We start from the raw sequence: 12,785 nt of genomic DNA on the forward strand, positions 1-12,785 counted from the left end.
TGGACACTATAAATGGAGAGAAATGGCAACAAATAGCCAGACAAAAAATGGAGACTTTCAGGTGAGTGTCGAGAATAACTAAACCCTCTTTTCCCATACAGTATGAATAATATACCCGAGTGAAAAAACTGAAATTCACTGTTGCAACAATGAAAAAAGAATATTTACAAATCCAAAACTGTTTATTGATTCATTTATCTAATGCATAATAAATTTAATGTCATTCTGTTTTGCTGAATATGTGAAGAAGCTCAGTCTGTTGTTGATTATCTCTGAAAAGATGACTGAAGATGCAGCTGAATTCAGTGATAATTGCAATTTCATGTAAAATTTCATTTTTCATTTGATAAATATTACTGTAGGATAATCATGCATGAATCAATGCCCAGCTTGAAATATGCCTTTTTTCATAGTAGCACAGCCATATGTGACTTTAGTTATTCTGCCGTAGCTTCTTTATTGTCTGCAGGCTTTGTCCTAATGTAGTTTGATCCGTCGTGTGTGATGACAATTTCTTCATTCACAGTACTTCCTCTTGAAAGTGATAATGAGTGCTTTGATTCCCATTGTTTCGTTTATTTTCTCACAGGTGCAACCTCAGAACAATGAAGCTGGTCATCCTTGTCTACCAGCTTGGCCTCGTTCTGAGGGCGGACGCCCAGGTACCACAAAGTTGCATCGGACATGAAACATATAGACCTCCAGGTTTGTGACATTCTCTAAGACCATACACAGTTATTATTGCATTTATCTTCATATTATGTGTTATTTCTGCATTTCTGGTGATTTACACCCTCCCTTGCTACCCAGTCTCACATCAAAATGTGTAATAGCTACACCACAAAATGTAGCAGTTTCACAATAATGGCTATTAAATTGTGAGATACTTACATTTTATTCTGCTATCACACCTTTTGATGTGCGACTTGGTTGCAACCTCCCTTTATGTCTCTTTCAGAATACTGGGACATGACTGTGGTCTGTGGCACAGAGTATATTACCCTGTACATCTACCTGTGCCCAGTGTACCAAGCTCTTTACACTGAGTCTCTCATGGTCCTCAATAATGAGTTCAACAAACCTGAGTGTTTCGGGATGGCTGACTGGGCCGCTGACCCACCAGTCTTGAAATTCATAATCTCCTTAGAGGAAAATTCCCTCTCATCCTGCAATAATAGCTTGAAGGTAATAATAGCTTTTCCTACTACTTTAATTACATTTTTCCTCAGAAGATCTCATGCTTTGAATGTTAAGATGATTTTCCAGACAATAATCAGAAAATGTTTGTTTTTTCAACAGATACTCAATGATTTTGGGAGCGGCCTTTTTGCTGACTTCTCAAATGTGCAGTTCGTCAACATCTCCGGCGCTGTTACCGCTGTGAACACTGCTGCAGGTATGATCACCTACCGTGCACAGCTCCTGTACAAGTTCTCCTGCCGATACCCATTGCAGTATCTCCTGAACAACACCAAACTGGGCGTGTGAGTATGACACCTACACTGCATGTGAAACCAGCAGGACTCGGCTACATCATGAATCACCGAGGTCTTTAATGCACAATATGAATTTATTTTTATTGAAAGCAGATCTGGTGCAAGTCTCATGATAGGAGACAACAATGGGAGCTTCATCAGCACACTGAGTATGGAACTCTGCAGAGTAAGACCTGCTCTAACTTGTATAATTGAACAGAGAGTATATTCTTTTCATTTCATTATTGTATTTTGTTCTCACTTTTCCCTGGAACAGGACAAGCTATACAAAGAACTTCTTATTATCCCAGAAGAAGGACTCAGCCCAAGAACAGAGATTTATGTTGCAGTTAAAGCTACCAATCTATCAGACAGGTACTGGAAGGAATAGTTTGACATTTTGTGAAATTTGCTTATCCACTTTTCCCAGAAAAGGAATGGGCAGCAGCTTGTTAGCTTAACTTAGCATAAAGACTGGAAATATGATGAAATAGCTACCCTGGCTCTGTCCACTGGTGACAAAATCTATCCACCAGCAACTCTAGAGCTCAATAGTTAACACATTGTTTCAGACTTCACTCATCCTGACAGTCTGTAAAAACCAAAGCGTAAAAACAAAAGATCATCTCAGATAATTACTGGTGTATTTGCCAAATGTCTGAACTACTGACAGTGCTACATTAGTAAGAAAAGACACTTAAAATCCACCCATCTGTCCTCACAGGTTCAACGTGCTGCTGGACAGATGCTACGCATCAACCAGCCCATACGCCACGCACAGCACCTATTATGACCTTTTTATTGGGTGAGTTACATAGATACATAGCCACACTGTATAATACCCTCCACTCAACTCCATGCTAGCTCTTTAAACTCTTTCTTTTTCACCCAAGATGTACACGTGATGCAAACACTGAGGTGAAGCTTAATGGGGCGTCTCAGGTGGCACACTTCCACTTCAAGGCCTTCAGATTCATGGAGCACAAAAATCAGACAATGTCCACTTTCTACCTGCACTGTGTCACCCGACTGTGTGAGGTGTCCACGTGTAGCCGATTACTGCCTGTGAGTCACAACAGTCACTTCACACTATTAACGTTATTCCTTATCACAAAAACATGTACTACTACTACTACTTCGTCTACTTCTACTACTTCTACTACTACTTCTGCTACTTCTACTACTACTACAACTACTTCTGCTACTTCTTTTACTACTACTTCTGCTACTTCTTCTACTACTTCTACTACTACTTCTGCTACTTCTACTACAAACACACTTCAGGTAAACAGTGCAGAGGTTTCTTTAGTCTTTTTTTTGTTTTGAACAGGACTGTAGCTCTTCCCACCACCTGTCAAAGAGAGAGGCCCAGTCTGTGTCTGACAGCACGACAGTCACTTCTCCTGCCATCCTCGTGGGAAAACTGGACGCTGACGTGACTGATTTGCTGAAAACCACAGATATGCCTCCACATTATCCGACTTTGGAAGAAAACGTACATAAAAGTAAGGAAAACTTACAGTATGCACATTTGCTTGGATGCATCTTTCTTAAAAGTAGTTAAATATAAACCTTAAAATTTGGCACGTTTTCCATAATTAACTTTCTGGTATCTACTCTTAATAAAGCTCTTAATATTGTTGGATTCGCCTCAGTCCTGACGGTGGTTTTTGGTTTAATTTTTCAGACGACCCTCCATCTTCCTCAGTTTTTGGTGGTAAGGATCTTGCTTTTTTATAAAACGTTTTTTTAAAGCCAGGCCTCTCCGAGCTTCAGTGGAGCCTCCCCTACGTTAAAATCACAATATTAACCAAATTTCAAATTATACTGTGACAATCTGTTATGTAGGACTAGATATTAAGACCCTATTCTTGTGTATGCTGCTGCTTTGACTATGTGGGATGGTCGAGTGAGTGATTTGCACCTTCTGGGTTATCAAGTGGGTGCCATCCTTCCTCAATGTTTCGCAGATCGGCCCACAATATCTCCATTATTCTGAGCAGTTTCAGGATGTTTCGTCAGTGTTTGCCTGAAAATTTACCTTGATAATCTCTACGCCAAGTGCTCTTATTGTACAATATTATTTGATGTCTTAATTACTCTCTTATTCTCTCTTTTTAACACAAAAGTGGGAAAAAAGTGAACAATATTGCCTTAAAACATGCTAATTTGATTGGTTAAATGTTTGAATCTACTCTGATGGTCATAATATGCTCTGAATATGATGTGTGTAGCTGGGACAATGAGGTGTGTGGACACTGTTGACCAGTTCTAACTCAAGCATGCAATAGTGGACATATGATACCATGAAAAGCTTTGATGCTTCTTGTCTTCTTGTCTTATTCTCTCACACAGGTGGGCCTCCATCATCTCTGAGCTGCTACAGCATCCCTCTAGTGGCTGTAATTGTCTGCAACGCCATCTTGAGTATTTGTTTCTCCATCTGAATCAGAGCCCCCCCAAACTTTACGTGTCATTGTTCAAAAGGACTCGACACTGTACATTTTAAAAGTTGACTTTGAAGTCAGGTAACTAATTACCTGGAAGAGCATTACATTTACAACAACTTAAAATGTAATCTAAAGTCTACTGTACATGGTACTTTGTAATTTTTAGGTAACTGGTCACTTTTTTGTGTGAGTTTATTGTTCTGCATCTCAACTTGTAAACATGAACTTACATGTAAACTGCATTTTTATCAATCTTGTCTTTAATGATTAGTCTTAAAACTTTGATGAACTACACAATCTTCATTTTTCTTAACCTTTTCTCTGTCTTTACATGACTACTGATATTTATATTGGAGAGGTATCTCCATATTTGGCTTCCAACCTCTTCTTCACAATGTTAAATGGACAGAAGTCAATTTAGCAGTCACACTTTTTAAAATTCTTACTGTTTCTTATATGTGCTAAATTAAATTAGTACAATAAATAAAAAAGGGATTGCATATGTGATTATAATTCATCTTGAGCTGGACGTGAACCACATTTTATAGCAATTCCGACTTATAGTTGTTGAGACATTTTATTCAAAACCACAAATGTCAACATCATGGTGGCACCAGAGGAAGATGGTAAATGGACTTTTCTATAGCGCTTTTCAAGTCTACTGACCGCTCCTGCGCTTTACAACACTTGTCACATTCACCTACATAGGAGCAACTTGTTGTTCAGCATCTTGCTTGAGGATACTTCGACATGCAGCCAAGCGGCCTTCTGATTACTGGTCGACCCGCTCTACCTCCACAGCTGCTGTTAGAGGATCATTAAAGTCTGTAGGATTCATCCTCTTGGAACCATGAATGTCTGTACGAACCCTGTAAGTTTTCATTGTCATGGACATTTGAATAACAGCCGCTGAGAAACTTCAATAGAAAAACACCGATACAATTTCAATGCAGAGCACATTTTTTTTATTGTTTCCACTGTTTGCCATCACATTTCTTACTGGTGATGTCAGTTAATATAAACCTTATAAACAGATAACTGAGATTACATGTTGATAATTTGGCTCACGAGACAGTTAGGAAGGTGTTGCACATTGACGGCAATTAGCAAATTACTTTCAAAAACAAAATGGTGGACTTTTGGCAAACAGTATATTGTGGTAAATAATATAAATCCAGTTCCTGTAAACAGTGTTTAATCACAAGGCCTAGATGTAATTAAATAAAACACACACACAGCAATGTTATGGTTTTAGCCTTCATCAAGGTACTCAAACATGAAAACCACTGGACAAAGAGCATTGATATTTATGATATATGTATATACTGGATATATATACATGAAAGTGGCTTGTGTAGATATTAAATAAAGTCATACTCGCCTATAAATAGATGCTCTGCCAGACTTCTATCTGGGTTTTATTGTACTGTGATCGCTGCATGATTGTATTTCTCTGTGTGCCTCAGCGCTAACACATACATCAGCAGGTGTCTCAAATTTCTACTTTCTCTCCCAGGTAAAAGCTCACACAGCTCAATCTCCAGAGGTGTTTTTCTAATAATATTTCCTGCTTTCCTTGAGTGCATGTGGAGTTGTTCACAAAGCCACCATTTTCAGGAAATTACTGTTTAGGTAGAACCACAGGTGTCTGTAAAATTACAGTCACATGGTTGATTCCAGTGTTTCACTCCAGCATCTTTATTTTACTTTCATCGGATCCTAAAGAAGCTCGTCAAGACTGAATTTTAAATCAATGCACTGGATCTTTTTTAAAAAAACGTTTTTACCTCTCAAAAATACACGTCTTTGCAGTATGGCGGTCTGTTATACTTTTGCTTATTTGAAAGCAGTTTTGGCAGAGTTCAGCACTCTTAATGGGAGTACGTCCTCCACCCATTCATTCGGGGTGGTCCTCATGCGCTCCCAGAGGGCCGCCTCATAGGGGGTTGAGTCCATCCAGTCCACCGCTGATCCATAACTTCTGCCTACAGAGACACATACAGACAAATACAAGCATTTCAACACAAATATTAAACATTTTTACTCCAGTGCTGATCAGTTTTTTGACTTCTGTCAGTACCTGTTCCAGGTCCGAGCCTCAGGCCCCCCAGCAGGTTGCTGGCGAGTCTGTCTCGGTCCCAGACAGTGAGCTCCACGCAGGCTTCTGATAGGTCAGCCTCTCTGATGCCATCGTACACCATCGTGTGGTTAAACGCCGGGTCTGCTGTCCTCCGCAGCACACGTGTCTTCTGGCGACTCTTCCTGCTCGTGTCTGGCAGCACGAAGCTTCAGACGAGGGGGGGAGAACGAAACGTGTTGATTGATAACAGCAGAACACTTTACAATTAAATGATTTTTTATCCCTTTATCCCTTACATATCAGTCTGTTCAATATGAAGCTAACGTTAAAGCCAGGAAAGAGTTAGCTTAGCTCTGCGTGAAGACTGGAAAGAAGGGGAAACAGATAGCCTGGCTCTGTCTAAAGGTACAAAATCAATCAGCGGCAATCTTAGTGAGTGCTCTTTGGGCAGAGCTGGGCTAGCTGTTTCCAATCACTGTGCTAGGCTAAGCTAACCAGCTGCTGGCAATACGTTTAAATTTAGTGAACAGACATGAGAGTGTATCAATCTTCTCACTAACTCTTGGCAAAAAAACCCAAAAAAAACAAATTAAGAGTATTTCCCAAAATACAGATGTTTCTCTAATTAAGATGGATTTTTGTGCATACCACTTAACATATGGGTCAATGGTGGCCCTGATTAGAGGCAGGTTCTTGCATTCTTTCACCCAAATGTGAATCTCTCCAGTGTTTGGACTCTCCTTAGCTAATCCTAAAAAGAGAAAAAAAATAAAATAACCAACAACTTTAAAGAACTAAGAATGAAATCATTAAATAATAGAATAAAACCGAGCGCAGACCTGCACTGTGGATGATCTGTGGCATGAAACGCACCGCTACTCTCATCTCTCCTCGATCGTTTGATGGTGCTAGAGTGGGTGTAGTCTGAAACATTTTACAGAGTATGCATTACATAAACAGACGATCCAAGATCCATCCTTAAGCTCAAAAATTCCTTTGTACGCAGGTTATACAATGACTACAGAGCATGTGATACAACCGGCTCAAATAGATAGCAGGGTAAATGAGCAGGCTGACCACAGTCTAAGATAACCTGCTGTTATTTGATGAGAAAACAGCTGCTGTGGATAAAGCAGCGTTGTGTGCCTGTGTTTTTCTTCCTACCCTTGCTTTCAAGGCTAAGTAGTTCATCTGGGTGTGGTCAAAGTCCCATTTGGAGAGGTCCACGTCGACCTCGCCCAGGAAACTGTTCTTGCCAAAGGTGTCGTGATGCCAAACGGAGAGAATGAGCGTCTGGGTTCTGAGGTACTCCATGCGAACACGATACTGTAAGGACAGGGAAGAGCTAGCTGCTTTTGTTTGTCGATTGTCAGGCAACACCGAGCATGAAGCATTAAAGTGTGGGAAAGTGTCTGTGTGTGCTTAGTACTGCAGGTATTATTATCTCTGTTGATTCCTACTCTGAGGATCTCGTTGAAAGTTGGATTCAGTGTCTTCTTTTTTACAGATGTTTTCCTCTTTCCAAGATTAGCTTTGTCAGGAACCAGGTAGCTTTTGACATACCTTCAAAGGCCAAAAAAAACAAAAAGGTTTTATCTGTAATGATGCACCAGTACGATATGGAATTAGTAATAGTTAGGGACAAAACTGTACTTTCTGACACACATGCCAACAACTGGTTACCATGTGAGGCAGATGAATAAGTGAGATGTTTGAAAACAACACACTCTTAAAAATGAGAGAGTGGACGCTGCTATAACATAAGCTACATCAGAATTGGAGAGTATATTTCAATTAAAAAGAACAGCAAATAATTTGTACTCACGGATCCGAGCGGCCCCTCTTTGGGTCAACTGTAGCCAAGTCTCGACACTCGGCCACGAAGATGTGAAACTCTCGAAGCCTCTGAATGTAGTTGATGGAGAACTGGATGTTTCCCTGAACCTCCACATTCCCAAAGTCCCCGCTGTACATGGTCATCACACTCCCACTCAGCTAGGAGCAAACAGGTTGCCAAACATTTCATATCACATATGTAGTAATTACATAAATTTTTACTGGGTTAATGTCAATACCTGACAATAACAATTAAAGCGTAAAAAGCAAACAAGCAGTGCAATTAAAGTCAGCAGTGTTCGGATGTGTAAGCGTCGGCTGCTGTGTGTGACCATACAGAAGACAAAGACGCCATGCCAGAGGAGCTGGTGAGGTTAGTCAAAGAGCTGCCCATCATTAGTCTTCCTTGGTGGTAAGTGTCCTCGCAGTTGGAGTCAGTGTCTCTGTCAACTTCCTGAAACACAGACAGCAGGCAAAGACAGCTCCATGCACAAGGTCGCAGAGCGGCTCAGATATACAGCAGGACTAAAAGATTCAGACGTGGCTTTACCTCCTTCTGTAAGAACGATGGAACTGATTTGCTCATCTTCTTCAGGTGGTCCGGGTCCGAAAATAAGGATGAGGAGGGTGACGGGATGGTTGAAACTAAAGAGATGTTGATTGGGAAGCAGAAGATACACAATATTAACTTTCTTGCCACTATGATTGCAAAAATATCCTTCATGCAAAGAATCAGGCGATTTTTACCAGCACTGATTCGTCTCATGTCAGCAGTCGGGTCTTGTCCTGTGAGAAACAAAATAATAAATCAAAGTCACCCAAAACGAGCTGTTATGGACAGTTAGACTTGAGGAGGAGAAGTCGAGGAGATGCTCACGTGGTGATAAGGAGGCTGTGATGTCCTCCATACTTTTCGCCAGGTTTTTAGGCCGTGCTTCTGCTCGCCTCAGTGCTTTCCTCACAGGGTTTTGAGCCTCATCAGTGTTCTCACCTACGATCCATATTGGAAAGAAAAAACTTGTTGGTGTATTTGTTGCTGCCTTTGGTAAAATAAAATGTGTGTTTCATAACAGAGCATCAAATGTGCAAAACAGTAAACTTAAGAAATTGTGTGTACTGTGTTTGAGGAACATATAGGTGTAGCTGCTGCATCACACATTAAAACTACTGAGAAAGAACGTTTGACATGAAACTGTGAGGGTTGTAAGTTGGTGAAACATGTTTTTATCTGTGTGGTGTCAGTAAAGTTTGAACTATGTATCGAACCCAGCCCACAAACTAAACATGGGCAGCTGACCGCAGGTACACGCTGTGTTTACAGAGATTTGCTTCTGCCAACACAGATAACCCCACAAGGACATGATATCAAGGATACTGCTGGACACAGCCCACTGTGATAATAATGAGTCTGCAAACGGCAGGAGTTCAATACTTCAAAACAGAGGTTAAAACAGCTTTATTTTTAATATACTGAAAGACCAGACTAGAAAATATTAGATTAAAGGTAAACTATGCAGGATTTCCCTAAGGAAATGTATCAACAATGTATTATCTCTCTCAATCACCCTGTCTGACACCCTGTCCTCTGGCTGTATTTTCTTAATCTTTTTAGTATTTTGCTGTGTTCGGGACGTTTCTGGGCGTCAACCTTTGGGCATCGGTTTGCAGCTCCCACCCAATAACAGTCTGAGGTTAGTACTGCATAAAAACATCGGGACCAGGTTACTTCATTGCCTCCATCTCTCTCCTCTGGCCTCTGTTTGTTATGGATGTATAAAGAGCTGTAGGTCTGTGTGTGTCTATTTGACCGAGGGTGGGGCTGAGCTACACACATACACACACATACACACACACATATACAACAGCCAGAGCAAAAAGGCAAACAGCAGACAGGAAGCCTATACTTCAGCTGCATACACATAAAATCTGTAAAGGGTTGTGTGGAGGTGTGGGCCTTAACTGTAAAACTGGGTAGGTGGGGGCAACTATGAATGGTATGTTTGATGAAAGCAATAAATCCTGCACAGTATGCCTTTAAGGTATCTGGAATAGCTGATGTTTATATTTCTTTTTATATTTTTTATGTTTTCAGTTACTTTAAAAACAGGATTCAGGTTATTTGTGTTACACTGTAACAATCTGAAGTTGGTGCTCACGGTTTGAACTGTTCCTCGAGTTGGACCAGGTTTCCGACGTGCTGCTCACAGATGACTCCAGACCAGTGTCTGAGCTGCTGTAGTTTGTCCACAGGGGGCGCTGATTCGTCTTGTTCCCCTTCCTGCTGTAACGGTCCTCTGAGCCCACAGGAGTGCTGGCCCTCACTGGTCCGCCCAGGTCAAATTCATACCCAGACTTGCCGTCTGACCCCTCGTCCTTCAAAACTGGAGCGAGGGAGGTGTGGACGCTGGTCGCATCCGTCATACCCAGGTAATGTCGGTAGTCTCTTGGAACACAAGACCTTGCTCGTGGAGTCAGAGGCTCAGTTTCCTCGGATGATCGTCTCGACATGGTGCCTTTTTCTGCGTTCTGCCTCTGCTTCCTGCTCTGCGAGTGGACAGGGCTTACATCTACTTTAAATGGGCTCAGATCTCTTTCTTCAGGCTCACTCAGAGCAAACATGCTAGTGGCTCGACGGAGCGAATATCCACGACTACTTGAATAGCTAAAGCTGTCTTTTCTACCCTTCGGAGAGCGAGTTTCTTTTCCTGAACTGCTTTGTGGTTTTGTGGAGTCTTTTGAAGTCCTCCTTGACTCTCTCTGCTGCTCAGCTGTCGTATAATTTGACTGGTTGTTTTTGCTGTCATTTGCTGCTCTTGACCCAGACTGTCTATCATGGGGGGACTTTGATCGATTCTGAGGGGATGACTTTGCAGCTTGTCTTGTTTTCTCGCGGTAAATCTCGGAATCACCACATTTTAACTCCTGAGACGAAAGCTGGGCACTTATCGGCTCTTTCCTTTTGGGGCTTTTGGGCTTGTCAATGGTAAATGATCCCTTGGTATCTGACGTGGCCTCGTCCCAGAACTCACGCAGCGTGTTGAATTGTGCTCGACTCGCACCAAGGCTAGGGGACGACTTTTCTATCCTCTGGTTCAAAGGAAGAACAGTAAAATTTCTATCATAGTCGTCCTCATCGCTGCCTGAAATATTTCCAATTGACGTCAGGTCGTACTCTGACTTTGTGAATCTTTTATTCAGCTTTGCCTGATTGGCACCACGAGCGACTTTACCGTCCCCAGGAGCTCTGGGCTTTCCAGTGTAAAACATGGGCTTGTTCCTCTCCTGCTCCCAGAAAGATCTGAGCTGCTTTATCCTCTCCGCAGTACTTTCTTGATTTGGCACCCCATGTCTGTTTGACTGAGGACTGTTGATTCTGTCTTTATTCGACATATCCTCCTTTCGTTTGGGAGACATGCCTGGTTGCATGCTTCTATCCTCACTGTCCCTCCTCCTTGCATCTTCATTTGAACCTCTACGCACTTGTGTTTTGGGAGTGATCTGTATATCCCCTTGCTTGTAGTCCAAGTACGGGCTGTTTCTGGATGAATAGTGCATCTCAGAGTCTGGACTGTCCCTTGTTTGTAGATCTGTATCCAGCTGAGACACAGGAATAGTCTTGGGGAGTTCGTCTTGCAGTGGGGTTTCTCTATATTGGGAAATACTGTCAGGTTGTGGATTTGGTTTGACGCTCTCAGACTCTGGACTCAGTCTGGACTGGATGGCGGTCCTTTGCAGTGGACTCAGTCTGCTTATGCCTAAAATATCAGTTTCTGAACCTCTTCTGTCAACTACGAGGGCATTGACTGCTGATTTTGAGTTTCTTTGAGTTGGAGTATCCATCAAGTATCCCTCCTGGTTTCTATTTAAGTGAACATTGTCTCCAGTATCTTTCTGTGGACTCAGTACCAGTTGTTGTCCCCTTTCGTCCCCATAACTCCCCTTCCCATTGTATAATCCAGGAACAGAAGGCATATCAGACACTCCGTGGGGCTTGTTCACTTTCTCCTCATCTTTCTCCGCTGAGAGCTGAGCAGGTTTTTGTCCTTTGTTGCTGAGCGTGATTGAATTACTGATAAGTATTTTAGGGCCAACGTTGCTTTTCTCCCAGAATGACTTCAGATGGGAGATTTGGGGTGGTTGGCTTTCATCGTTATTATCTTCAAATTCCTGTGACCGCATTCTTTCTCTGTTACGCTTTGCCACCTCTTCTTGTGTTTCGGTCGCTTCCTTGTTGCCTGTTCTGTCTGTTCCTCTTGACTCTTTAACATCACTGCTTTGTTTCTGTAAGTGACTTCTCTTCATTTCAAGAGATTCCTTCTGTCTATCACTTATGATATCCCCGGCATCTTTTCGTAATGAATCTTCACCTCTTAATTTGCTGATTTCGACATGTTTGTTAGATCCCGTTGCGACCTCTAGACCTTCTTCTGTATTGAGCAAATCACTGCTGTCTGTGCTGCGGCTGAACCAGTCCAGCACCTTCGCGATGGAGTCCTCGTCACTCGTGGGACTGGTGGTCTGGGTGGATAATTTAAACACCTGGTTCTGATTGGATTTCTTCTGTATTTGCTTATCAGACTTATCAATGAAGATCAGATCGTAAGATACTGGAGGATCTGCATCTGAAAATAAAGGTACGAAAAGATAATTAAATACTTGTCAAAATAACATCAGAAATCTACTATTGTCTGCCCTGCAGCAGGTTTGCATGGTCTCTCAGAGGGTAGCATCTTTATCAACAAAACTAGAATGGGATTCAAAGAGCGCATACCTCCACCAAGGCCCAACACCCACCACCAATAAGTGCTTTATCGTAACTTGGTTGATGATTTGCAGCCCTAAAGTAGTGCAGCTAGCTACAAACGCAGTGTAACAGTGCAGAGTCACTGGGAATCCACAGATATCTGACCGCTTACTGCACATGCAATGGCCCTTTCACTGGGA

At 41.9% G+C, this 12,785-nt stretch overlaps 2 protein-coding genes across 2 annotated transcripts; one reads left to right on the plus strand and one right to left on the minus strand.

Annotated features, from left to right (window-relative positions):
* The first annotated feature begins 47 nt into the window (after positions 1-47).
* On the plus strand, positions 48-3,922 carry LOC141012549 (zona pellucida-like domain-containing protein 1). Its single transcript, XM_073486059.1, has 10 exons — positions 48-61; positions 590-705; positions 959-1,185; positions 1,300-1,484; positions 1,590-1,662; positions 1,753-1,850; positions 2,200-2,280; positions 2,369-2,540; positions 2,806-2,980; positions 3,831-3,922. Exons 1-10 carry the CDS (start codon positions 48-50, stop codon positions 3,920-3,922), a joined length of 1,233 nt encoding a protein of 410 aa, XP_073342160.1.
* Positions 3,923-4,867: 945 nt separating this feature from the next.
* LOC141013858 (synaptotagmin-like protein 2) lies at positions 4,868-10,236 on the minus strand. The gene is made up of 12 exons (XM_073487746.1): positions 9,998-10,236; positions 8,719-8,832; positions 8,589-8,627; positions 8,392-8,486; positions 8,179-8,295; positions 7,831-8,000; positions 7,466-7,568; positions 7,170-7,331; positions 6,845-6,929; positions 6,654-6,756; positions 6,006-6,211; positions 4,868-5,910 (listed from the first exon to the last, which is right to left on the minus strand). Exons 2-12 carry the CDS (start codon positions 8,747-8,749, stop codon positions 5,762-5,764), a joined length of 1,260 nt encoding a protein of 419 aa, XP_073343847.1. The 5' UTR covers positions 8,750-8,832; positions 9,998-10,236; the 3' UTR covers positions 4,868-5,761.
* Positions 10,237-12,785: the final 2,549 nt, after the last annotated feature.

This window comes from Pagrus major, chromosome 2 (assembly GCF_040436345.1).
Source record: "Pagrus major chromosome 2, Pma_NU_1.0".
Taxonomy (NCBI): domain Eukaryota; kingdom Metazoa; phylum Chordata; class Actinopteri; order Spariformes; family Sparidae; genus Pagrus; species Pagrus major.

Excerpts from the sequence above, each read along its gene's own strand:
- LOC141013858 (XM_073487746.1), bottom strand. The coding sequence starts at position 8,749 with ATGGAGGACATCACAGCCTCCTTATCACCAC. Across the intron at positions 8,487-8,588 it reads CATGAGACGAATCAGTGCTG|TTTCAACCATCCCGTCACCC; the intron begins GTAAAAATCGCC and ends ACATCTCTTTAG. Across the intron at positions 6,212-6,653 it reads ATTGACCCATATGTTAAGTG|CTTCGTGCTGCCAGACACGA; the intron begins GTATGCACAAAA and ends CCTCGTCTGAAG.
- LOC141012549 (XM_073486059.1), top strand. Across the intron at positions 706-958 it reads TGAAACATATAGACCTCCAG|AATACTGGGACATGACTGTG; the intron begins GTTTGTGACATT and ends TGTCTCTTTCAG. Across the intron at positions 1,485-1,589 it reads AACAACACCAAACTGGGCGT|ATCTGGTGCAAGTCTCATGA; the intron begins GTGAGTATGACA and ends TATTGAAAGCAG.